At 36.7% G+C, this 26,731-nt stretch overlaps 5 protein-coding genes across 6 annotated transcripts in view; 3 read left to right on the forward strand and 2 right to left on the reverse strand.

Moving 5' to 3' along the window:
• Positions 1–12,101, forward strand: part of LOC133838983 (acetylcholine receptor subunit alpha-like 1) — a 74,396-nt gene extending 62,295 nt beyond the window's left edge. The window contains 5 exon segments of the mRNA XM_062270262.1: positions 118–578; positions 635–846; positions 2,122–2,405; positions 2,407–2,430; positions 3,407–12,101. Of these exon segments, the coding sequence (XP_062126246.1) occupies positions 118–578; positions 635–846; positions 2,122–2,405; positions 2,407–2,430; positions 3,407–3,703 (1,278 nt within the window). The 3' untranslated portion in view covers positions 3,704–12,101.
• Positions 12,102–13,211: 1,110 nt separating this feature from the next.
• On the reverse strand, positions 13,212–14,290 carry LOC133837567 (uncharacterized). The gene is made up of 3 exons (XM_062268373.1): positions 14,006–14,290; positions 13,730–13,938; positions 13,212–13,665 (listed from the first exon to the last, which is right to left on the reverse strand). Exons 1-3 carry the CDS (start codon positions 14,186–14,188, stop codon positions 13,356–13,358), a joined length of 702 nt encoding a protein of 233 aa, XP_062124357.1. The 5' UTR covers positions 14,189–14,290; the 3' UTR covers positions 13,212–13,355.
• Positions 14,291–15,678: 1,388 nt separating this feature from the next.
• Positions 15,679–17,015, reverse strand: LOC133838991 (uncharacterized). Its single transcript, XM_062270273.1, has 3 exons — positions 16,686–17,015; positions 16,048–16,628; positions 15,679–15,966 (listed from the first exon to the last, which is right to left on the reverse strand). Exons 1-3 carry the CDS (start codon positions 16,893–16,895, stop codon positions 15,681–15,683), a joined length of 1,077 nt encoding a protein of 358 aa, XP_062126257.1. The 5' UTR covers positions 16,896–17,015; the 3' UTR covers positions 15,679–15,680.
• A 16-nt stretch (positions 17,016–17,031) lies between these two features.
• LOC133838994 (uncharacterized) lies at positions 17,032–22,517 on the forward strand. Of its 2 annotated transcripts, none has more exons than XM_062270276.1 (4): positions 17,032–17,632; positions 17,722–17,939; positions 21,708–21,818; positions 22,303–22,517. In XM_062270276.1, the coding sequence occupies exons 1-4, from the start codon at positions 17,240–17,242 to the stop codon at positions 22,484–22,486; spliced, it is 906 nt and encodes a 301-aa protein (XP_062126260.1). In that variant the 5' UTR covers positions 17,032–17,239; the 3' UTR covers positions 22,487–22,517. The 2 variants fall into 2 exon arrangements, with proteins under 2 accessions (XP_062126260.1, XP_062126261.1); XM_062270277.1 differs by lacking the exons at positions 17,032–17,632; positions 17,722–17,939 and adding exons at positions 20,680–21,236; positions 21,386–21,597 and having other exon boundaries at positions 22,303–22,511.
• A 1,277-nt stretch (positions 22,518–23,794) lies between these two features.
• On the forward strand, positions 23,795–26,368 carry LOC133839026 (uncharacterized). Its single transcript, XM_062270327.1, is given in 6 exon segments — positions 23,795–24,610; positions 24,701–24,867; positions 24,932–25,048; positions 25,761–25,830; positions 25,875–26,131; positions 26,201–26,368. Coding segments are annotated over 6 exon segments (1,065 nt in total). The 5' UTR covers positions 23,795–24,277; the 3' UTR covers positions 26,322–26,368.
• Positions 26,369–26,731: the final 363 nt, after the last annotated feature.

Raw genomic sequence — 26,731 nt, forward strand, 5'->3', positions numbered from 1 at the left:
ATGAAAAAAATTAGGACAAATTATGCCAAATTTTAAGAAAGAAACTTTTTCCCATTTAAAATCGTACTTCAAATTCAATTCATTCATACTTTTATTTTTGTCTCTTCATTTTTCCAGGTTGACTTGCGGCATCTGAAGCAAACTGCAGACTCGGACAACATCGAGGTGGGCATCGATCTGCAGGATTATTATATATCCGTCGAGTGGGATATTATGCGAGTGCCCGCAGTGCGAAACGAAAAGTTCTACAGCTGCTGTGAAGAACCGTATCTGGACATTGTGTTCAATCTGACGCTTAGGCGAAAGACGCTCTTCTACACGGTCAATCTGATCATACCCTGTGTGGGCATATCGTTCCTCTCCGTGCTTGTCTTCTATCTGCCCAGTGATTCCGGCGAGAAGATCTCACTTTGTATCAGTATTTTGCTATCGTTGACTGTGTTTTTTCTGCTGCTCGCCGAAATTATTCCGCCGACATCGCTGACAGTGCCGCTGCTGGGGAAATATCTCCTCTTTACTATGATGCTCGTCACGCTGTCTGTTGTGGTAACCATTGCGGTGCTCAATGTTAACTTTAGGTAAGTTCTTGTTAAAATTTTAAGAAGCTTTCCACTAAGTATTAATTTACTTGTAGATCGCCAGTTACGCATCGCATGGCGCCTTGGGTGCAACGTGTCTTCATACAAATCCTGCCGAAGCTGCTCTGCATAGAGCGGCCCAAAAAGGAGGATCCCGAAGAGGATCAGCCGCCCGAGGTGCTGACGGATGTCTTTCATTTGCCGCCGGACGTCGACAAATTTGTCAACTACGACACAAAACGTTTCAGCGGTGACTATGGCATACCAGGTAAATCACTTTTCCTCCAACCCTCTCTCTATTGTAAGCAGTCCAGAACAATTGTAAAACGTCTTGGGCATGTTCGCAATTCTATACTATATACAAATACAATATTCAGTAGTCGTCTTTACAGAGCAGGCAAAGTTTCTATATGTTACTTACCGCTGCGTTATACACAACTTTTTGTTGTTCGCAAACTTTTTGCATTGCTTTCCTTAGTTGCAGTTGCCTTCGCAGTTGCTAGTTGTAGGTGGTGCCATTGTTGGTGCTTGGAAATTTATGCTTGTTTTTTAGTGAATTCAGCAGGCGCATTAAGTGTGTAGACTTGCACTAACTTACAAGCCGTCCAAGTTTAGTTCTATTTCGTTTTAAATATGCGAAAATACATTGAAATTATATGCACTTAGTTGTAAAGCCTTTCCACCCGCTTTATACCGTTTGCCTCGTCTCGAGCAGTGCAAATAATTTACGACAATTAAAGAGAAACTCTACAAAAGCTGATGCTAAGTTCCAACAACTTGCAGAAAAAGAATTATGCGATTTCGAAATTGCTTTTGTATCGTTTTGTCACTGTCGTCGAGCTCATTAAAAGAAATGAACAGAAAATAAGTATGACCATGGATGTGAAACTAAGAGAACACATATTTGAATGTGAATAAAGGATCATTCTTTTCGGTATCAAATGGCTCGCAAATATCCATAAAACCACAGTGCCATGGTTTATCAGTTCATTTGATGCTGTCCCTTAAATACTAAGCATACGACAAGTAAAACCACTCAGAGAAAAACGCAATTCAATTGCCGTCACCCACAATAGGAAAGTTGCAGCCATTTGGTGACTACTTTTCGCTGTCTGAAATTCCAACTGGCTTCCAAATTAATGATTATTTTCTCCAACCTCTTTTTCTGTTTCTGGCATCGTCTGTCCACAGTTGGGACAAGGAAAGAGAGTCCAAAATGAAAGCCAAAGAAAATGCTAGCCGAATAAATACAAAAATAAGTAGAATGAAGCAAACTATTTTCTGAGTTTCTTTATTGTTTCTGTTCCTATTGCTGTTGCTGTTGCCACTGAGTAGCCTTTTGTCCTAAGTGTCCTGCGGGACATTGCGCCAACAGAGAAGAGTTACAAATTGCATTTGGCCATAAAAACTAGGAAATATATATATATACTTATGTATATATAGAAGAAAATATCTGCAAAATAGCTACTAATTTGATTTACCTAATGGCAATATATCGCCTTCACCCTTAACCATTTCTTTTACTTTCTTATTTGATTTCTAGTTCTACCCGCCTCGCATCGCTTCGACTTGGCGGCAGCGGGCGGTATAGCCGCCCATTGCTTTGGTGATCCACCTCTGCCCTCCTCTCTGCCACTGCCAGGCGCTGACGATGATCTATTTAGTCCATCTGGTCTTAATGGCGACATCAGTCCCGGCTGTTGCCCAGCTGCCGCGGCCGCTGCAGCTGCTGCCGCCGCCGCCGATCTCAGTCCCACATTTGAGAGACCCTATGCCAGGGAAATGGAAAAGACCATCGAGGGCTCTCGCTTCATAGCGCAGCATGTGAAAAAACAAAGATAAATTCGAAAGTGTAAGTATGCTAAAAATATTTTATTTTTAAAGCAATTTTTTAGTTAGTATATGATTTCTTATCATATATTCACACCGCAAAGAAAAGAAACAAATAGTGCTCCCAGATATTTAAATTAGGGATGTTTATGTTGATTTTTGATCGACGATGTTTCATCGTTTACATTAGATATGTAATATCGCATATCGTACTACACGATATAAATTCAGACTAGACTAGAGAAATTTATAAAGCTGTTAACTCAACTCGATTCAAACTCTGAGGTTATCAAACACGAATTCGTCCAATAAAATCATTTCCTCGGAAAACATTATTCAATGTATGTCTTTTGGCATGCAGAGCCATCGTTATTCGCCAACCAGTTAGCCAGCCTGAAACTCGACTGCATGACGAGGTCGCGATATGTTTACAGCCCGCATTAGCCAAGGTTTTAAGGGGAAATGTGCAGAAGTAGCTTCAATCACGGTGCTTGCATTTCTCTAATCAAAAATTGGCAAAAGGGGATGACCCGGAGGGCGGTCGGTCATAGGAGCCACCGTTGAGTTGGTTGAGTTGAATTCGAGCTGAGTGATTGAGTTGTTTGTGCAATCGGAAAGCGCAATTCCGGATTCAGAGTGCAAGTTTGCAATCTGATGTGGCCACAGTCTGGCATTGCCCAGCATCAACAACAGCATCAGCTCCAGTTTCTGGTTTCAACTTTTGCCATCAAATTTGAATCGATAACCAAATTTTTGTAATTTTGCTAATGAATTGAAAGGCACAGCTCGAAAATAGATTGTGGTTACATTGCTAAGTAGACAGAATTTTAAGAACTGAAATCAACATTATATTAATTAAATGTTCCTCGAAGGCAAGGCCATTCTAATAGTTTGCATTTAATTTATTTATATAAATTATTGTATACAAAATTCTCAAATAAGGACTTATTTACCCTTAACTAACACCACAATTGTTTTCTCATTTGATCTCTTGAAAGGTGGAGGAAGATTGGAAATACGTAGCCATGGTATTGGATCGTATGTTTCTTTGGATTTTCGCAATCGCTTGCGTGGTCGGCACAGCGCTAATTATATTGCAAGCGCCTAGTTTGTACGATCAATCGCAGCCGATTGATATATTATATTCGAAAATTGCCAAAAAGAAATTCGAACTGCTCAAAATGGGCAGTGAAAACTCCTTATAGCGACCACTTGGGTTCGCAGCGGGCTGGTGGAATTTAATCATCAGCTCGTTGCGAGCCCTGTTCGCCGCCCGGGACGATGATCGTGGATAATATACAATGAGCAACACCATGAGCATATCATCAGCATTGTACAACACTAACAGCAGCAGCAACAGCATCAGCAGCGATAGTGTCAATACTAGTAGTATCAGTACTAATTCCGATAACAATAACGATAACGAAGTGATGAGCAGCTCATGGAGCCCATTGTAAACATTTGCGGAGCGAAGCGAACATTGGAAACATTAAACCTAAAAGCAAAACAAAAACTACGAGTAATCAAGCAAGTGCAAGTTTTGGAGCAGTTGATCAAAATATGTATGTAAAGTAATTCAAAACAAGTACTGTAGTGCTGCATAACGTAAAAATAATCGTTAATAGCTGTGTCGTCAACAAAATCAACTAATAGGTGCGACATGAGCAGAGACTGGCAAAACCAGTTGAAGTGGAAAGTTTAGTTAGTAATTTTTGATAGATGTCTGGATGATTGTGTAGGTGTTGGGATGGTTGTGCAGTGTTGCACAATGTGGCAGCGCCAGTGTTGTAAAAATAGTTTTTTTTGTAAGTTATATTGAATTTTTGAGCGCCAAAAAGTTCCTTGTTGATTTTAAGTTCTAAAGTTTCACAAAATAGAACAACAACAAAACACATAAGAAAAAATGTTTTAAAACGGCATTTTAAAATTATTAACAAAAACCAAATTGTATTGACTGCATGTGTTCAGTGTGTTTCAATGTGTATGCGAGAGTGTGACTTTGTATGTGTGTGCGTGAATGAAGTTAATGTAAACAATTTTAATTATTTGTCTATTTGTGCATATTTTTCTGATTATTTTAAGCAAACCACAAAAAAAAACCGAAAGAAAACAATTTGCAAAATGCATTGCATATTATTAAAAATAAAAAAACAAACTGGTTTTAGCATTAGTTATGCCTAAATCATAAGTAACTAAATTATATGACATCTATACTTAATTACCACATAAGTCTTAATTAGTCTTAGCTAAGCTACATACATTTTAAGCAAATTTAAATAATATTAACATTAACATTAATATTACAAAACAAATACCAAAAAGTTCGCCTCAAGGCAACTTGGTCAAATGAAGCGCGAAATTCTGAAATAAATTTAGTTAAATGTTGGTAAACAAACATCCAATTTTTAAGCTCACACATTTTTACTACAACAAATACACACTCATATTACCATTTGTATATCTAACAAGAGTATATATAGTATGAAAACATTAATACATACATATATATTACAAAATATTTAGATATTTAAAAATCACAAAAGTCTAAACAATTTAATTAAGAACACTCACTAAATAACAGCAAACAAAAACCTTATGAAAAATTCAATCAAGCAACCTAAATAAATGGCTCATTGTTATATTGTGCGCTATTCGTTTATGTAATTTTTAACAAGTTTATTGAAGTATAAAACATGAATTCAATTAGCACTTATCTCTGATCATCTGAACAAGTTTATCAACAAAAACTCTATCAGTTAAAAGCCATTAATCAATGCTCAAACTAAGTGGTTATCTATATTGTTGATTACAGAGAAAGTATTTCCTTTTCTGTGAAACTCGTTTTTAACATGCCAAAAAACTATTAATCAATATTATTTGACTTCTTACAGGGTATATCAACTTCGAAAAGTTTCCCACAAAAATGAGCACTTTGCATATTAGCTGTTAAAATGTACTTACGGAATTTCAGATGCAATGTGCAAATAATGTACTTTAACAATAAAAATTGTTTCTTAGGGGTTTTGAGCCATTCTTAAAATTTGATTATTTTTTGAATTGTGTATGCCATTCCGTTCTGACTGTTAATTAAGCATTTCGCAGATCCAACGGTTCACTTGCAGTTTGAAAACTTTTTAATAGCCTGCAGCTGAAGAGAGAAAAGGGAAATTGGCATGCTGCTGGTCATTTCAGAGGTCTGTGCTGTGGGCAATACAGGGAAAACACCTCAAAGTTAAACGACTTGGGCTATCTAAATGCACCACAAGGGTTTTCTTATATATTTTCGTTTAATTGATTTTTTAAAGTTTTGCCACTGTTACAGACAAGTACACTAAAAAAAGAATTGAAAAAATCGCGAATACCACAGGGTGGCTGCAAGCGCCATAGAGTATGCAACAAATTAAGTGAGGAATGCAATTCGCATTGCGCATGTGTTTGTATGGGTAAGGGAGAATGCAAATATGAAAGTATGTGTGTGTGTGTGCGTGTGAGTGTAAGCAGTAAGCGAATAATAAACGAAAAATAAACATAATTCGCACAACTTTCATGCAAATGCCAGAAAAGAGGAAAAACATAAACGAAATCTACCAAAACTATTAGCAAGGAATGCCGCGACAACTCTGCTCAGAGTTGTCAAGCTGTTGTGCTGTTTATAATTGCGATGATTGTTTTTGTTCTTTATGCTGGTCCTCGGCTCTCGGAGTGCGTTGGTTTTAGCATTTTGTATTTGTGTGTGTGTGAGTGTGTGTGTGTGTAAAGTGGCAAAAGTTTAATTAAAATTCCAAATCGAAAATATTCAGCATTTGTGAATCTGAATTAATTAAAATAGTTTGCCTAGACAGCAAATGCATCAGAACAAAGGCACGACAGTGTTTAAATTATACAGACACATGGATTATTTATTCTGTGAGTGGTACGTAGATGAGTTAAAATTGTTTTGCAACTCATTTGTCCTGTGTCTAACAAGACACTTGAAAGTTGCTTCAACTATGTGTGTGTCAATTGCCTCTCATTCAACATTTTAATAATTTCATATATTCAGTACCAATTTAATTGTGTTCTATTGTTCTGATTTGTATAAATTTAAATAGAAATACACAGATTCCGTTTCGAGCTATCATATGCAGTTTCCATTGTCCAGAGGCTATTTGTTTGGAAGTGCTAAAAGGAATCAGTGTTAATTGCATAAACGAATAGCGTAGCACACAAACAGAATAACAAACATAAACACCCACGAAACCCACAAAAATAATAACAGCAATAACGTGACAGCAACAGACACACATTTACACATAAATATAAAACAATATTTAAAACGAAAAAAATAAATAAATAGCAGCGCCAATCTGGTGTATTAAAATGTAAAGTGCATAAAAATCAACAGTTAACATTTTTTAAATATTTAGCTATTAAATTAACGTAAACTAAATGTAAAAGAAATATCATAAAAAAATTATAAATAAAACAAAAAAATTGCTAAGCATTTAAACACACGAATACGAATACAAAAAACTAATACCAATATAAAAACGAAAACAAATACAATTACATACATACATATACACACACTCAACCACAGCAACAGCAACCCATAATAAAATATGATAATTGTATATTGAATAATTACATCAAATATTAAAAGTATTTAACTGAGCTTATAAAATTAAAACCAAAAAAACAAACCAATTAATAAATAAATTAAAATGCCAACAGAAATGAGGAAAAACTATTTGACAACTGTCTCGACTTCCGTTATGAAAAGCATATAAATAAAAAGTCTGAAAAATATATATACACACACATTACGAGTATATACTTAAATGCATACATATATAATATAATATTAAATGCCAAACATTCACACGCGGCGTATACACAAAGTGTATATACTTAAAACACAAGCCGATTAACTGGTCCGAATGAGAAACAAAATACAACATCGCAAGTGATGTACTTGAAATATGCACAGATAAACTCTATTGGCTAACAACAGATAAATAGCATCACAATCAATCAGCAACACACAGGACTATTCTGAATTTCATTTTCGAAGGAGTGTTTTGAAAATCAATTAAAGTAAAGTATAGCTAATGCTTTCCATTCATCATAGATCAAGAAAAATGCAACTGTTTCGAAAGTGAAATTCAAAATGACAATGTCAATAAGTGCGTATTTCTTAAATAATATTCCTGCGACAATTGAAACGAGACAACCGTAACTTGTTTGTAAATAGAACGAAACTCTTGGAAAAAAAATATATTCTTATTTGATTACCTTTGAATTGTATATGACAATTAATTGTATAAAGTTAATACACACCACATTTACAAAAGCGTTCTTAACCCGAATGTGTAGTGTATAAGGCTTGCTTGCTTTGTTCCATGTGTGCATTTCTAAGATAATTTTCGACACTATTTGGTTGCTGTGTGTTTGGCATGGCCATCTGCCTCAGAGGTAAATCGCGATTGGTCCTCATGCCAAGCACATTATGATTTACCTACACCTAGAACAATTTAATGTTTAAATAGCAAATGAAAAGAAAACAACATTTTAGCTAAACAACTTTTTGTTATAGTTTTAGACAATCAACTTAAAACATTATTTATAAATCAAAATGAAAACAAAAATTAAAACCAAAAAAAAAAACAATGACAAGTAAATGGCGTAACTTTTCTGTGAATAAATTTAACTTAATAACGTAAATGCATATTTAAATTACAATCGCATCTGAATTGTGTATAGAAAAAAGAACAACTATTAAGTGGGCTTTAAATTTAAAGCCACAACTAATCGTAAATTAATAACAAATTACACAAAAAGGAAAAAAACAAGAGAAAATAATCGATAGGAAGTAAAAGCAAAATTAAATTTCAACTACCATTTTGTAAATTGTTTCACTTGGGAAAATCGACACGCTAAAAAACAAAACATTAATGAAAACCAAAAAAAAAAAAAAGAGAGAGGAGAAAAAAACAAATTACATAAATAAATAATATAACAAGAACGTACCAACTATGCAAACTCGAAGGCAATTCGAGGAAAAGTCAAATACATAGACGTGTATATGCTCTCATTGGTTGTGTTTTTAGGTTATAATCAAACAGGCTTGTGCGTGTGTGTGCGTGTATGTGTGTACATGTATGCGCAAGCACGAGCAAACAATCGGTCATTCAATCAGTCAGTCAGTTAGTCAGTCGGTTAGTCGGTCAGTCGATCATTCAGTACAATTCGAACTCATAATTGTACAGTTCATTTGCACATTCAAAATATAACTTATGTATGTAATTAATTACGAAAATTAAATTAAACAAATAACAAAATGAACACACATCGTGTTTAAGTGTAAATTATGCCAATAATGTCAAACATTTTCAATTTGCCTTTTTTAAAACGCGTTTTACTTTTACGTTTTAGGTTATAGCTAAAGGTTTAAAGGGCTTCATGTGAAAATAAAAACAAAAAAAACTAAAAACCAAAAAAAAGAGAAACACAAAAATTCAACAGAAAAAACCCAATTGAAAAATATTGCAGTATAAGTTTTGTGCACTGCAAATAAAAAACCCAATTTGATAAGAAAACATGTAATTTAAATACTGCCACAAATAAGACAAAATAAAACAAGCAAACAAAATGTATAATTATACTCGTATATTGGCATGCATGCATACTTATTGTATAAGTATATGTATATACTTAGTCGTATGTATGTATGTATATGTATACGTTTTTGATGTGTGTGTGTGTTTCTCACATGGGTATATTCACACTCGAAACGAATAGTCATATAAGGTACTCGTACGATAATTCAGACATTGCAAAACGGGGCTCGAAGTTAACATTGTGGTTAAGATACTTAAGTACTTAATGCAAACCACTAGTCAGTACGTTACAAATACTAACTCTACATAAAATACTAACCCACATTTTGTATATATGAAACAATAACAGAACGTTAGCAAACACTCACAACACACACTCACACTCGCATAACCACACTCACAGACGCACACACGTTACAAAGAGTTTAAACAAACAAACAGACACAAACAAAAGAGAATAACTAAGTAGTTAAATAAATAAAAACCAGGCTCAGATCCAAAACTAATAATAAATAATAAATGTTATGGTCAGTCCAAAATTGCACCCAAACGCATGCAAACATAATTTAAGACAGAAAAGCAGGAAAGCAACAAGAATTTATTTCAGGTACAATTGTTTTGAGTACAGTAATCACCAGCAGACAACGAAATTGTGTACACAAATTGCTAGACAACACATGCAGCAACAAGAAGAACAACAAGAGCAACAAGAACATTTAGTGGATTGCACCATAATCCAATTTATCAATATGTATATCATTGATGAGTGCCAAAGCAGCATCGTAGATGAATTGCCCTTTCCAATACTCGCAGTTAACAAACACTAAAATGCCTGTAATAGAGATTTCTTTAAAATTTATTTCATTCAAATCTATTGAGTCTGTCTTGCTTGCCCCATTCGGAAAGGGCATTCAGCAACCACAAAGTGTTTCATTTTATGCAATTTTTGGAGCCACACTTAGCACTTACAATAATCATAATTAGTTAATGAAACGAAGAGAAATAGTTATTAACAAAATATACTTATTAATGAGGTAAAAATTATGAAAAACCAATACTAAGTACATATTTGATATATATGCGGCTTGACCCTGAGATTCAAAAACATAAAATCGGATGTCTTCCAATCAAAGGTCGTCTTTTGTAGCAAACACAACAAGAATCAAAGTCTGCGTATTGCTAAACCAAAAATAATTGGAAGAGCACTGGCAAATGGAGCTGATAAATGAAAAACCAAAAGTAATTCTACTACTACTACTACTACGAATACTACTACTACTACTAACACACACACATACATACGTACAGAGACATACACACACACTCGCAAACACTTAGAACACTCACCACAAAACACGCACTGTACGGCAACTCAAACATCGCCAATATCCATTGCATACTTTTAGGGCAATCGTTTCAATACCCCTTCATCATCTTCGCCAAATTGACAAACTTATTAAGTACCTGACAATAGAATCCACATGATTACCAGTTCTATCATCTTCCCTATACACAAGACACTTCTCTCTCAGATCTATTCAGAATCCCGGTCTTGTACATACTTAAACATTAAATATAGCGTTGAGTTGCCAAACATAAAGAAGAAGAAAAAATCAATCGAAAGTGCAATGAATAAAAGGTTTCAACGACAGCAAAAAACAAATTTAAACACATCAAAATATTTCACACACAACAACACATTGTTGGCCCTGTCAAAATTTTAAATGTTTTATTTTGCGCAATTTGGCAGCGATTTTATTTCGGAATACTATTGTAAAATATTTCAAAAGTTAATTCAGTTTCCCAATCAAAAATCCGCTTTGCTGTTGTACAAATTTGTGTAATTCCATATATTACCCCTTCGAGGCAAGCAATTTCTATTTAAATATGGATATTATTTCAAATTACAAAAAGGGATGCTCGTAAATTCCAATAAAGCGCATTCATAGTAGGATAAAACCCTGGAATCAATAAACATTTTTTTACTTCATCAAAAAATATATGAAATGATAAATTATGAAAGTGAATTTTGGAATTGACTAAATTGCATTGTAAAAAATTAAGCGACTTCAGGTTTTTTATTAACTGTAAGCGTATTACGGCAAAAGCACAACACGCACACACTTACACACACAGATACAGACCCATACACTCACATAGACTAAATCGTGCTCAGACAAAATAGACAGACACTACTACCAATACTTAAATTGTATAAAGTGCATACAGCATCGTTTTGATCGCATCGTTTTAATGTAGTAGTATGATAATTTGTACATATGTATATGTGCATGAATGTATGCATACATGATTGTATCTGTGTTTTATTCATACGTATTTGTATTGAAATTGAAAATGAATCTGACGAAAGCAGATATCTTTATAAAATGTAGTTTGAAAACCGCATTCATTGTGCATACAAATGCACATATGCATATGTATGTATGTATGTACATATATTTTGTGTATTAATTGTTAGGTGCCGTTAGTTTTAAGTGCTTCTGTTGCATTCACGTCTGTATATGTATACAATTTACAACAATTATTTAACTTTGTCTTAATTCGATTGAATTTCAATTGAATACAACAAAAAATACACAAAACATGGTATTTAAATATACATAAATACATATAACAATTACATATATGTATGTATTACAGATTTTAGCAACAAGATTTTTATCTTAGAAAGCAAGCAAAAGAATACACAAAGAAATGCAACAATTACAAAATGCAACTACAAGTAAAAATCTTGCAACTCACTGGGGAAAACAACACCACAAATTAACGTTAAATATAATAAATGCCATTGTGCAAGCTACACTAACAAATATTTGATCAATACTATAAATAAAAAAATACATAAAAAGCAAAAAAAAAATAAAAAACAAAATGGAAATATTAAAAAATAGCAGTAAACGGACGCCAAAATAAAATGTTAAAACTAAACAAGATTTTAGGTAGGCGTGTGTAGCGCTTGATAAAACCAAAAGTTTTGCAAAAATTATACAAAAAATCAATTTTGACTAAATTGAAAATTTAGTTAAAAACCAAATTAAAAAAAAGTAAAGCAAAAAAATACAAAAAAAGCATATATTAAGCTATGGGTATAGGAAAAGTATGTAAAATATTTGCAATTATAATTAAACATCAACAAATGTTAGCATTAAGTGTAGGCTAACTGCAAATTAACAACAACGTCAAAAATAATAACAAGAGCGCAACAAATTTGCCCATTAATATTCAAGGTAAATGTCAAACACGAATTACATTTTAAAAATTGCATTTACATTTCACATAAAAAGACATATACATATATATACACGCATATAATATGAAATGTATGTATGTATTACACGTACATATTCAAACTCCTTTGAATAACAAACAACAACAACAACAACAACAAACAAACAAACATATTAGCTAACAATTAAAGTTACACAACACAGCGAGTAAAAACAATTCCACGCGCACACAAATTGTAACTTAACAACAAGAAACAAAAACAAAAACGAAAAACAAGAGCAACCACAACAAACTATAAAACATACTATAATAACAAACAAATCATTAAATACTAGCATTAAACAAAATGTATAACGTGCAGTTTGCATTGGCAAAAAAAATATAAATCAACAAAATTACATTGGAGCTAAAATCTAAGAAACTATAAAAGTGGCAAGGATAAAAATGAAGAAACATAATAGAAACAATTGCAAATGAACAACATTTGAATAAACGAAAACAAAGATAAATGATTATAAATGAAAAATGCATAAAAAGAACTCAACAATTACTATATAAATAAATGTTACGCGTTATTAAATAAAGAAGAATGAAAATAATTTGTTTTAAAAAATGCAAAGCTGTTTTCTTTTCGCAATTAGGGAAGTTAGTGAAGTTTTGAAGCGTTTTCAGAAAGGTATGTATAAGATCAATATCAACCCGATAATAACTATATATACAATACTTAAGAATGTACTTTTTATACCCGCTACACATAGGGTAAGAGGATATTGAAACTTTGTTCCTGCAGGAAATATGTTATATATAACAGACAGAAATAAGCGCCTCCGAACCTATGAAGTATATATTAGAGGTCTTTCGATATACTAAAAATATCCTTTGGAATATATTTATATTTTTTGGTATATCAATATGGTATATTTTGAGAATAATACCTCTCCGGTTCGCATTTATTAATGCGTGTCGCACAGTTGAGCACACTCAACATTAGGTTCCTTACTTGTTTTTGTTTGATTGAGTTCATAATTTTCACGCCAATTTAAGATTTAACTTATTTCCACCGCATTTATTTTACCAGCTTTCTCTAGCAATTAGTTTCTCACATGAAATTGTATTTGTTAAACTGCGCTGGAGCTGATGCAAAGTTGCCCAGAGCCAGTGCCAGCAAAGAGAAGTGGCAGCCCGGATAGAGCTCATGGCACTCTCGTGTCTGTCGCTTCGAGTGTCGATAGATTCGGTCGTAGTGATGATGCGCCTGCGGCTCATGCTCCACAACGGATGAAGTGGGCAGACTGAAAACAGCACGCACAAGTTCCTCCAACATGTTGCCGCGTTGCCCGGGAGCATGCATATACTTAGCGCTCTCGCAGAGGGCACGAGCTACACAGGCGCGTCCATTGAATCCCATGCTGAAGATGTCATGATTGTAAAAGTAGGCATGAGGTTGAAGCATCAATCAAGAGCAATACTCACTGGTCGAATGCTGTCTGCACCTCGTCGAAGAAACTACGACGCGAACGACGCAGTATCATTGGCTTAGTGAGATTGGCTGCCAAGCCATGGGCATGCTGAATCACCCAATTATGATTGGGTAGATCGTAGGCGACACCCCAATTGACGGCCCAACTCAGATAGTCGACATCTGGATTACCAATCATGCCAACGGTTAAGCAAATCGCCGCCTGTGCAAAAAGCAAATAGTTGCCATTGAAACTACTGCATTAGCAGTTGGGGCAAGAACACTCACACCGAAACCGAAGAACCCTCCGGAAATGCCAGATAACGTTTCCGTCGACTGTGGACTTTTGCCACCGCACGCGTTACATTTGCATTTGGCGAAGACTCATCAAGGTCCTTGGCTAAATGCGTGTTTGCAAGTGCAAGTGCAATCAAAACGCTTCCAATTGAAATAAAGTGGAGTAAGCGCGTCATTTTGTCGGCATCGCGTTCGGTTTAAGACTGGCGATTCTGGCTATGGGCTTAACTGCCCTCCGCCTCTGACTACTTGCCTCTTTAGGGGGCGCCTATTAGCTCAAGTGATGTTGACTGCACTGATTAGCGGCTGGCTGCAAACTGACCAACAACGGGTCAATAGTATTAACTGGTTACACTGACGCCACCGCCACCGCCGCCGACTCCCGTCCCATGTCAACACAGTCGACATGGTCGACTGACGACTGCCCCATGCAAATTTATGTCAACAATGAAATTCTCGACCTCTTCGCAATGATAAAAAAAAAATTGGTTCAATATTTTTTTAGTCAGGGGTGTAGGCAGGAAATATTTACATGGGGTTCAAAACTTCAATAAACAATTTGTGCACACTGTGTAGTAGTGTTTTGCTTCAGAGACAATCATTTAGTTTGTATTTTTATTGATGCACATACCTTTTTGATCCCTGACTGGGCCTCTGTCTTGAACAAACAAGTAAAAGCCAAAAATAAATAATACAATTTACGAAATATAAAGTGTGGCCTTTTAACAAGGAAATGGGAAAAACAAACCTAAAATACACAAATGCCATATATACAAACAATCATACATATACATATGTATATGTTTTATATTTGTAGATGCCAATAAATATGTCAGCATTTGGGTATTTGCTTAAATTCAATTGCATTTTTTGGCATGGCACATAATAAAATAAAATTTTTTGCATTGCCAATTTATAGCCAGGAAGCTTTTGGCAAGATTTAAAAAATTTGTAGTTGCGATTGCTCTGCAAAGGTAATATGAGATTTTCAATGCTCGAAACTTGCCAAAAGCTCTACTACATGTTGAAAGACTTAAATTGGTATTAAGCGATACATGCCCATGTTGGCTTCAAATAATACTTCAATAATATAATATTAATCTTAACAGCAGAATGAACTAACCTAAGGCTCATAAAATTTGTTAGTTAATTAAATTTAAATTAAAAAAGCATTTAATAGAAATGTTACATGTGCACATACAACAATTGATGCAATTGTTTTTATTTATTAGATCCTTTTATTTTATTTAAACTAGGCAAAATTTAATCAGCGTGTGAACTACAAATTCTATAATATAAGCAAAGCTCATAGACTATGTCTAATACTTATGTACATATCTATAATTTTTCCATTTTACTTAGCGAATAAACTGATACTCTTAAATTTATCAGTCTGCATTTATAAATTTAGGAAATTTTAACAGCTTAAAGACAATCTATCAAATTGTATGTTATCTTTTTTTTAACCACTAGATTTCGATTATGTTTGATACCAAATAACTTTAAAGAATATAAGTGTATTATTGTTCTCTCATGTTTGGATTTGCATAATACTAAGAGTCCCCGAGATATACATATGTTGAGATCATAATTGTACAAGAGCACTAAGAGTCGAGTACACCGCCCCAGAGCAGAAAATAAAATGAAGTATTTATTTCATTGTGTATTTTATGTCGTTTTATTAAATGATTGTGCAAATTTGGTCTGAAAATGTTTGCTGAATTGCAGCAAAAAACTCTGGGGACAATGTAGCCCATACCACTGTGCGCATTCATGCAATGTATGGCCGGCGGTGAAGGCCTTGCGATATGTGGGCTTATGGGCAATCTCCGGATGTACGTAGCGCAACAGAATGCGAAAGATATCATGGAACAGCGATTGTCCAGGCGGGGCCAGCAGATGGCGCGATTCACACAGTGTTCGCATGATGCAGTAACGCGGCTGATACTGATGCCTATAAAAAAGGGACAGCAACAACAGCAGCAAGGGGGAGATAAATAGATTGTCGAGCTTTAAGCGTATTTACTTTACTCACAATTCGGACAGCATTACGAGCAAGTCGAAGAGCATGCCATGTGGACTCTGTCCCTCGTTCACCAGATTTGCACCATTCCTCTCGAGCTCACGCCTCAGACGACGCGATATCGCCGTAGGTCGGCAATAATAGTTGCCATACGCATCCTTCACCAGCTGCGATGCCGGACAACCTGTACTCTGCACGCTGGACTTACGATGTCCCAAAATCGGTGAAACTTGCGGATAGTTATAATAAAACGAATGCACGGGATCGGCGGGACTTAGGGGCACAATCACAGGCTGCTGTGGGAGTATGAAGGGGTCAACTGGAGCTGGTTGGATAGGCTGAATGTACGGCTGCACTGGAGCTGGCAGCACTATCGTTGGAATGGCAGGTGGCGGAGGTGGCGGCGGTGGTGGTGGTGGTGGCGGCGGAGGAGGTGGTGGTGGCGGAGGTGGTGGCGGCTTTGGTTTGCCTCTGCGTCGTGGCAGCCAATCGGCCACAGATCCTGGCATATCATAAATGGCTGTAGCCTCGCCCAGCAGCAACATGCCTTTGGGAATAGTGTCCAATATGGCCTTGGCACAATTTGCAGTCAGCTGTTGGGGATTAAAACATAAAACCATGCTGATCTAGTTGCTCTGATGATGACTCACCGTGATGGAGGTGCCCAGTTCAAAGATGAGCCATCTCTTCTGGCGCTGCAGCAGATGCGGCAGATGCGTTGGTTTCTCACGCAGGTAGCTGACAGCCCGATTGGAACTAGAACTCGAAGTGGAAGTGGAGCTAGTAGAGTTCTGTGAGCTGACCAAGGTTAGCAAGAGCAGCAGCAGGGCTGCCTGCAAAGAGCAGGCGCGATTTGCCATAACGTCGATCAAAGACTAACGACTGACCCAGCGTTGCAGTTAGTTGTAGAGCACAACTGGCCGAGATTAAGAGACAAGTGCGTGGCCAGCTAATTTGGGCCAGGCCATCAGGCATTGCAGATGTTGTTTGGCTAAAAAATTAGTTCGAGTTGAACACACACACAACGAACTGAGAATCGGGTCATCAGCATCGAAACCAGTTGGCAATCTAATTTAATTAACAGCTTGGCATTTGAGAGCACCAATCGAAATCAATGAGGAAATGCTTAAACAAAAGCACACCTCAAAGTTAAAATCAGCGACCAAATTTTTGATTCAGTTTGGTAAAAAGACGCAAACCAAGAATGTCCAAAACTTGGCTGACTTGGTCAACATCACTGTTGCTGCAAGGGCTGGTGTTGATGTTGGTGTTGGGTCCATGCCAGTGTCAATTTCTATCAGCAGATGCCTGGTCCAAGAGCAATGTGCTCGATGTGTTCGCCACAGTGCCGCAACTGGCAAATGAAGCCAGTGGAGCGCACACGATTCAGCAAACCCACAACAACAACGTCACTCTGACAGACGAAGAGACGGACGATGAAACTGAGGAGGATTTGGATTTGGATCTTAATCCGTTGGCACCGCATGCGGCTGTCGCCGATGCTGCCACTGATGCTGCTTCAATGATGCCATTGTCGCAGCGTAAACTCTCGAGGGGTAAACGCTTTGTGGCATTTCCATTGGGTTCATCGGCTTCTGTAAGTCAACACACTCTCACACTCACACACAATAGATGAAAACTTTCAGCATAGTTTAAGCCAAAATGCTTTACACAAAACTTACTTAGGTCGCCGTCTGCCTGACCACAGGCGTCCTCGGCAATCCCGACTACTTGTATCTCAGCTTTGGCCTCAATTGGGGCGTTGCCTATGATTTGCCCAACATCACATGGGTCCTGAACAATGCCCACGGCTGGAACACAAAGAAACCGATGGCGGCCGTAGCCAAAATCAAACGCAGGCATCGACGTGATGTATATGGCAACTTGGAGACAATGATAGACAGGTAAGTCCAATCATATCCGAAATAAACCACAAGTGTTACGGACACACTCCCCACACAAAAGCTGTCAGGAATATTCAGTTCATGCATTACAAACGTGTGGGATTATAGTTATCGCATAGGCTCAGCAAAGACTCTGTGGTTTTTAGTTTTTTTTTTTTTGTGAAAAAACGTTTGAACTATCGATTAGAGTTAACATAGTTCTTCATCTACTTTATAAGAATATTTAAACACAAAGAATATCTTTAAGTTCTTTCTCATATTATGCTAAGAACTTTCGAGATTATTAAAGTGTTTAACTCCTAAAATAAACAAATTAATTTAAAAAAAAACTCTAAAGCTAGTAAAAATAAACTTTATAAATCGACAGTCTTATTACGTAATGCAGTGGCATTAAGTTATTTTATTTTCAATAACTATTATTTCTAAATAACAAAGCAAACACTTCACCATAAATTACTTTGAATTCACAACATACTCCAAGCTTAAAGCCACTTCCGTTTCAAAGCATTTAACTCTTTGATATTTCTAATTATGAAATGCCCCAATTTTGTATGAAGGGCATCTTGAAATCATCGACAAGTTGATTTCATCATTCACGTATTTACATTCAAATTGAGGCATTCAATAAATATCCCAATACTCCCATCATATGTAGCTACTTTACATGCCTCAAGTGTCTCCTCCAGAGTTGTATGTACGAATTGACTTACTCCCCGCAAAAATACATATGTATTATACATTCTGAGTATGTATAGTGTGTGTGCCAGTGTGTATGTGTGTATGTGCGTGTGTGGTATAGTGCCAAATTCAGAGCAGCCACTTGGCTTATCACGCACAGTGCGGCGAGCAAAGCCAAGACAACTTCAGAGACCAAGTCGTTGTTGCGCCATCTTACAGAGACTCGACCTGCCACATTCTCTTGCGCCTGCCGTGTGTGTATGATAGTGTGTGCGAGTGAGTATCTGGGTTGTGTGTGTGGGTGTGGGTGCGGGTGTGTGAATGCGTGCGGCTGGCATAATAATAAAATGTTGGTATTTTATATTAGCATTTAAATTGGCTTTTTGTATGCTTCGGAAATAGTTTAATATCCGAAAAGTCTTTTCGGCACGACGCACAACTTTAACACGAAGACCCCACAGAAAACAGCGCAACGAAAAATGCATAACAAAATAGAGAAAATAGACCCATAATTGGTCAGAATAACGAGCATCTGCATAGCGAGGAAATGTGAGAGGGCAAGTGACACATCTGCATATATCACAAGAATGCGAATAGTTTTTCTTATGGCCCAGTACAAGTATCTCTCTCTTATCAAAAGCGAAACAGATACCGCAAACTCACACACACATACGCACACTCTCACATACATTGTCATGGTAATCAAAGAGCTTTTGGCCTATTTGTACGTCATTTGCAGTGGTCGGCTAAGCTTCAAGTGGTCATCACAGAACTTTTTGGCGATCCCATTTTTACTTTAACTTTGCCACGATGATGTTCTGTCTCTTCGTCGCACATCTATCTGGGTGTCCCATTGACCTTAGCTCATCTTGAGATTGCGGGTCTCCTTCTGCTCGACACTGCTCTATTTCATGATTGTTTTCATTTGAATCGATTCGATTCGTTTGCGATTCGTTTTCGCTTCGATTGTCTGCTTTGCTTAGCGCTCACTCAATTGATGCCTGCCAATTTGAGCATTGACTTTTGCCTCCTGCTTTACGAGCGTTTCTTCTTCTAATGGGTCAACTAAGCGCACTGCTTTGCCCCCAAAGTGTTCGCCAATACACACACATACGTAGACATACGCCTACACATCCATGGGTATTGGTAACTAAGACAGCAGCAGGATATGTGCGTATTGCGTATGCCCTGTGGGGTTAATGAAGTTGTTTGTTTGCTTGTTTCAACATTTCCAGCCATTGGAATTGGCCAACACATTGAAGCTGACACAGACTTTTACACAGTACTGTAAGAACGCTTGACATTGCCCATTGTGCCGTTTGTGCGAGGAGAGTTTAATAAATCTGTCAATTACTTATGTTTACAGAAATAAACAATAGAGAATGGAAAAGAGAAACAAAATTTGAAAACAAATCAATATATGGGCTCTTAGTTTTACACAAAAAAATATATCCCCCATATAAGTTGTAAATATAAGTATCTAGTTATAGTTATATTCAATTATAATTATTACATTCTAAACTCTAAATTATAATGCCAGTTTCTGATGTTAATATTATAATTTATAGTACAATTCAACAGTTTTTTAATGTTTAATAATGTTTAAATTTATCTACTGATTATTTTTATAAAATCATTGATTATTTTAAAAAATTGCTGAAAAGTTAAACATTGTTTAAATTTACTAAAGTTCCACCCACGTTTGGCAAATGTTCACGCCATCAATGGTGGAAGGGCAATCAAATCATCGATCTTCATCGTCGCTGTCGACGGTATCTTTGACTTCTCCACAGGCGCTAACTATTTTTCGCGCAAGACACATGCCACAACGACCAAGCAGGTGCCAGACACACACACACAAGCACATCGAGTAAAATAAACCGAGACTGCAGATAGGAAAAGAGAGACGGAGAGGAGAGGAGTTGAGCATTGAGTGCAGGCAATTCAATTAAGCTGCAGCACCTGACTGAGGTATAGTATAGTATAGTCTGCTTGAGGCGTCGGCCTGTGTGTGGTCTGTCTGTCTCTGCCTCTGTCTCTGTCTGTGCGATGTTTATTGTAAACGTGACTACGACGACTGCAAGTTGCTGCAAGTGCATGTTGCGAGCATTGCGGTTGCACTCTCCACAGCACTAACTGCCGATTGACACATTTGCACTTTGGCAATTTCTTTGGCAACGATTCTTGGCCTTTTAGACAAAAGGCCACCATTCAGTTTCAGTTCAGTTCGCAGAGCATCGACGAGTTGCACACGTAGCAATCGTAGCATCGCAGCATCGTAGTAGCATGGCCGTGATTTACGCGAATTTCGTATTGTTTAATTATCGTTTAATTGTTGCACAGTTTTTGATTTACGATTTAATTGCAACGACAAGTGCTGCAAACGCCACAACGTCCACTTTCATGAGCCATAAAACCGACGCGCCACTTGAACCTGGTCATGCCAACGCTTCCAATGATTTATGGCCACCGCCAACATTGATGACTATGATGGAACGTGCAAAGACAACGACATCTCCTCCGCCTCCACCACCTCAATCGACAGACAAAACCAAATCCGTGCGCTCATTGAGCCGATCCAAACGCTATCTCAGCTTTCCCGAGGGCTCCTCTTTTACAGTATGTGTCAACTGTCATTGTACACAGCCCTTTTCCCCTCTCATAATCCCAGACTCCTCACAGACTCACAACTGAGAGCAGATGAATTACACGTGCAACTGTTATTTCTTTTTTTTTTTTTTTTGTCTCCGTCATTTTATTGTGTTCAGGTGTCAGTGTGCTTCACTGTGGGAATCATTGGCAATCCCTACTACGCCCACAATAGTTTCGGCCTGAATTGGGGAGTCGCCTACGATCTGCCCAACAATTCGTGGATTCTCCAGAGTCTGCATGGCTTTTCACAACGTCCTGTGGCGGCAGCTATACTTCGTAGACGCACTAGGAATGCCATCTATCAGGATATCGAGACTATAGTCGATAAGTAAGGCGGGGAATATATGTACATACGTTAAATTGAAATTACATCCTACGTATTCATCTGTAGTTTAAAGAACACCCTCTATACATATATATTTATATGTTTACTTACAGCATGGGTTACAATGGACGCGATTGCGTCTTGCGTACACTATGTGAAAGTCGTCAGTATTTCCAGCGAACAAAGCTGAACATGGTCGGAGAAATGTTGCGCGCAATCTTCAGGTTAGTATTGTTCACTTGCTTCACATATTATTCGTTAATCCTTATACAATATACAGCACTTAAGCACGTAAATTACTCAACACTTAAATAAAGTTATCATTACGTACTACTCAACACTTAAAATTAGTTATTACAGAGTAATCATGACTTAATATAAGAAAGTATCGGTTATAGGCTAGAAATTAGAAAATCGACAATAAAGTACTTCACATGTGTGATCAACGCGAGAAGTAATATAAAAAACAAGATTCAGCTTTGTAAAAACTAACGAAGAGAAGTAATTAAAAATATTGTCTTCCTTTAGTATTATTAGTTATTATTTAAAAATATAAAAAACTGCAAACAATACACAAAAAAGTTAAGGTAGAAAAAAGTAATAAATTAAAAACATAATTTATATTGTAGTCGGTGAAGCCATATTATGTGTTTATTAATTTTATTTTTATTTATTTTATGTATTTTCCTAATTAACTCTCTCCCACAGTTTACCCAAGCAGCGCATATTTAAGCGAGAACTTGAAGAGAACGCGGATATTGTGCACTACGATAACGCCTATCGACACGCCCATGACTTTGATTGCGAAAAGCAATATGATTGCCAATTCTCGCTACTGAAACTGGCATTCGGGAAGTATTCAACACCACCGAAAAATTATTATGCTCAATAAATTGCAATGCTTAAAATTATCTTATGAAATCGTTTTAATGGCCTCTTTCCTATCAGTCCTGTATTCTCTGGTTACCCCAACTCCCTCCCCTCTGCCCAGTGACAATACCCATACTTGTTGCCATCGGGTTATAAATGGCAATTCATTATTCTTGACTGCACCTCGACCCCATCTCTGTTAAGCACAGCTCACTTGAGAGGCTGCCATTATGCCCCCCAGTTGGGATGTGTTGTCATGCTTCGAGTCACTCTGGATGGAAATGGAGATGGAGATGGTGATGGTGAAGAAGCAACTGACGGATGTATGTCAGATTCCGTTTGCCGCCTGGCGCCTGCGACCTGCACAAAAGCTTGAACATTATTTAATTGAAAAGAAATACAACAACAGCAGCAGCAACAACAACAACAATCACAGCAGCGAAATACATTTGGCAAAGTTTTCGAAATTTAATTCAATCAACAAGCTGGGAAAATTGCATGACATGACAGTTGAGTGAAAATTGAGTGGGGCATTTACGTACTGCCAGCGCAAAAGTTTTAGTCCGCTTTACTAGACAGCTGACAATTTTCGTATCTGAAAGATACATACTATACACATACTCGCATCTGAGTTGGAAGCGAGACATGGGTGTCTAAATCGTTTAATAAAGTGAACAGCTAAAACTCTGACAACTTAATGATGTGTGTGTTTTCATTAATACCGTCGAGAAGAGATATTTTATTCTTCAGCTATCTATCATTCCTCGATTTGGAACAATTCTAAATCTGATAACTGTTAGAGTTTAATTGAGATACTTTTATTGGCAAGCAGCAAAAGTACTTCTATTTATTTGTAGGCTTACTTAAGTAAAAGTATTAGATTGCTTTGTATTTATATAAAAATCAAAACTCATATTATATCATTTACTAGAATTCAATAAACTTTTCCTTAGTTTTTGTTTAATTGGGATATTTCACTAATGTTTTTTTGTTATGTTAACCGTGATGTACCACACATCGAAAATTTAAATTGAGATTCATGCAGATGCTTCGACAAGTTGAAACAAATATGTTGAATAAAAAGGTTTTTTAAAACACCAATAAAAAAATCTTTTGGTTAACGAAAAAACAATTCGTTATTAGAACAATTAGTTATTTTAAATTGATTCGTGAATAGTTTTACCAGATATGAACTCGATTCGGGTTTCACACCTATTTCATGATTGCGCCCACTTCATGTGGACACGAAAATAACTATCATGAAAGCTAGTGAAAAAGTGTTAACAAGTGAATGTCATGTCCAGCTCTATTCTGAAGACAACTGGAGAAACGGTCGACAGAAGAAGTTAAAATGAAGAGAACAAAAAAATAAAATAAACGAAGCAAGCTATGTCACAATACCGCACAAAGCGATAAATAAGTAAATAAGCAACGCAAGAGCAGCACTAACAACAAAGTCAGAAAAGAACAGAAAAAAAAACAGAAGAGGACAACGGCGTTGGCTTTGACTTTGTTTGTTTGTCTTCTGTGAGTTCGGGCTTTGAGTTGGGTTGGGCCGGGCTGGTCTATACCGGTATTTATGTCAAAGAGATTAAATGTACCAAGCGTATCAGTCACCAGGAAAAACTGGACCGAAGCGCGTCTCACAACCAAAGCGTAGCGTCAGTCAGCCGGAAGTGCGAGAAGAAATAAGAGAAGCTAAACAAGCATTTGACGATGTGAACAAAACTTTGTGTAAAATACAATTAAGCATAGATACGAGAAAATACACAGAGTTATTTTGTGTTGTGTAATATACTTCACCGTATTGGTAATGTCGTTAACAAGTGCAGTCTTAATTAGGAGCAGGATGAATAGCTCCACTCCCAACAATTCCTCATCACCATCGACATGGATGCGGTTATTGCAGTTACTGTTGATGTTGCTTCTGTTTTGGATGTGCTTAACTGTCGTTGATTGTGCTGACGGTTTTGATGCGGTTTCACAGCCTTCTGCTGGGGATATCAACTATAACAACATCACCCACAACAATGTTGACATGCATGACAACTATGACAACTTCAACCAACTGACAGCCAGCAATGAGACAAGGGTATTGAGACGCGGCAAACGTTACCTGGAGTTCACCAAAGGTTCTCGTATGTCGGTGGGTTGCTTGTGCGCAGCATTTTAGAGCTGTTACAGTCTCGAATGTCTCAATTTTCCTCACCCATTCTGCTTGTATGTGTTTCCACAGTGGCGTACCAATGGCAAAAACAATCTCTTCAAAATAAACACAATCTTCTCTTATGGTTATGGCTTTCGCGCCAATTATCCATTTCCCGATCCCAAGGATCAACGCAAGAGGAATCGAGTTCTATTTAAGCGTGATTTGTTTTCAAAACTTGAGTCTGCTTTAGATGGGTAAGTTTTACTTTAACTTTAGTTTAACGTAATTGATTTCTCAAAGCTTTTTTCCCTGAATTAGCCATGGATTTGATGGACGTGCGTGTTTGTTGAAATCTTTCTGCACCGCACTTTATGATGTTGATAAGCCTCAGCAAAAGAGTGGCATGTTGTTCAAGCTACTTAAGCTGGTATTCAGGTAATAAAGTAAAATTTAAATATAGAATATAATCATATAAAAAAACAAGCACAACGACTAAAAGTCATTTGTCAAGTAATTAGATTAATATAAATGTCGACTAAAATCGACATCAAATAATTATTAATTGCTGACTAAAACTAAAAAATTTAAAGTATTGTGGCAGAAATCACACTCTTAAATATTATATATAAAATACCATGTATCTTATTCTAATTAGTCATTATTACATTCTTACATTTAGTTTATAAATACACACTGACGTTTCTTAAGAATCAGAAGGCAATAACGACTTTAAAAATTATGTTGTTACAAGTCTGTTATAAAGTATGCTTAAATTCAAGATCACATCTAAATACTTCGCCTTTAAAATCCATATATGTTTTGATGTACGCAATTCTTGAGCAGTCAGTCCACATTTAACGTCACTTTACCACGAAATCATAGAGTGATAAAAGGGTTTAGAACTAGGTCAGATGACACAATTAGCAGATACGTCGTAATGCGTATAATCAACAGAACCATTGTGATATCTGTTAGAACCTCGTGCCTTTGTCACACATGTAACTGACCGGTCAGTTGTCATTTGGGGACTTCAGTTTGGCATTTACACTGCAGCCACAACAATGGGTGCTCTGCAGGTCTCTCTGCTGCTTGCGGCGATGGTTGCTGTGGCAATGACATTCGAGCAGAACTCCACGATGCCGCTGAGACGGCAAAAGCGATTTCTGGACATAATAGAGACAAGTCGAATATTTGTGGGTATAAAAAATTGAGTAGCAGTCCCTTGTGGATAACTGACGCATTTTATTTTTGAAATTTTAAGTTTCGCGTTAACGTCAAGAACAATGTGATAGCGTCCCCAGTAATTTGGGCACATGGCTATGGCTTTCGCGCCAATACACCCATACTGGTAAAGCATGAGAATCGACCCTTCAGAAGGGATACCTACGAGCTGGTGCACGAGCTCATGGAGCGCAGTGGTTTCGATGGTCAGGCGTGTGTGCTAAAGGCATACTGCACTGCTTTGGCCGGAGAACATGGTCAGGGTTTCTTGTTTAAATTATTGAAGTACATGTTTGTGTAAGTAAGCTAATAAACTTTAGATATATATCTCTAATATCAAGTTTTTTTTCTGTTTATCTCTTGCAGCTTGGACGATCACGAGAAGCATCACATGCCTTATCTGCGAGAAGAGAACTGCCAGCAAATCTTACACAGCCATTGTCCCCTGAGCTTCGATAGCATTTCTCCCTATACTGACGACGTATGAAAGTAATTTCTGTCTGTACTTGATGTGAAAATAAATTTTGTTTCCGTTTGCGTTCAAAAAAATTCATAATATGTTTTATTGTGCAACGCTTGCCACATGCAATGCTGGTAAGTATTTAAATGTCTCTTCAGCTATTCTGTATCAACACCACGAAAACACTTTACATTTTTCCGGGATCTCTTTCATCATAGTATCACTCAACAATTCAGCTTTAAATGACTTTTGTGAACCTCAATTGGCTGTTGTTGTCAATATAGCACATGTATAATTAAAAGCAAACAACAGCCAACAATTCATTATTTGCATTCCATTGACATTTACTTGTTGTCCTTTTGATGGAATGAAAAATAAACGTGTAATGTTGATATAATTGTCCAATATTATTATCAATTATATTGAAAGCACTTTGT

Source organism: Drosophila sulfurigaster, chromosome 2R, assembly GCF_023558435.1.
Source record: "Drosophila sulfurigaster albostrigata strain 15112-1811.04 chromosome 2R, ASM2355843v2, whole genome shotgun sequence".
NCBI lineage: Eukaryota > Metazoa > Arthropoda > Insecta > Diptera > Drosophilidae > Drosophila > Drosophila sulfurigaster.

Coding starts and splice junctions, on each gene's coding strand:
- LOC133837567 (XM_062268373.1), bottom strand. CDS start 14,188: ATGACGCGCTTACTCCACTTTATTTCAATTGGAAGCGTTTTGATTGCA. Junction 13,939..14,005: donor CGGAGGGTTCTTCGGTTTCG/GTGTGAGTGTTC, acceptor CTTTTTGCACAG/GCGGCGATTTGCTTAACCGT. Junction 13,666..13,729: donor GTGCAGACAGCATTCGACCA/GTGAGTATTGCT, acceptor TGACATCTTCAG/CATGGGATTCAATGGACGCG.
- LOC133838991 (XM_062270273.1), bottom strand. CDS start 16,895: ATGGCAAATCGCGCCTGCTCTTTGCAGGCAGCCCTGCTGCTGCTCTTG. Junction 16,629..16,685: donor AACTGGGCACCTCCATCACG/GTGAGTCATCAT, acceptor AATCCCCAACAG/CTGACTGCAAATTGTGCCAA. Junction 15,967..16,047: donor CTCGTAATGCTGTCCGAATT/GTGAGTAAAGTA, acceptor CCTTTTTTATAG/GCATCAGTATCAGCCGCGTT.
- LOC133838994 (XM_062270276.1), top strand. CDS start 17,240: ATGTCCAAAACTTGGCTGACTTGGTCAACATCACTGTTGCTGCAAGGG. Junction 17,633..17,721: donor CATTGGGTTCATCGGCTTCT/GTAAGTCAACAC, acceptor AAACTTACTTAG/GTCGCCGTCTGCCTGACCAC. Junction 21,819..22,302: donor ATGTTGCGCGCAATCTTCAG/GTTAGTATTGTT, acceptor TCTCTCCCACAG/TTTACCCAAGCAGCGCATAT.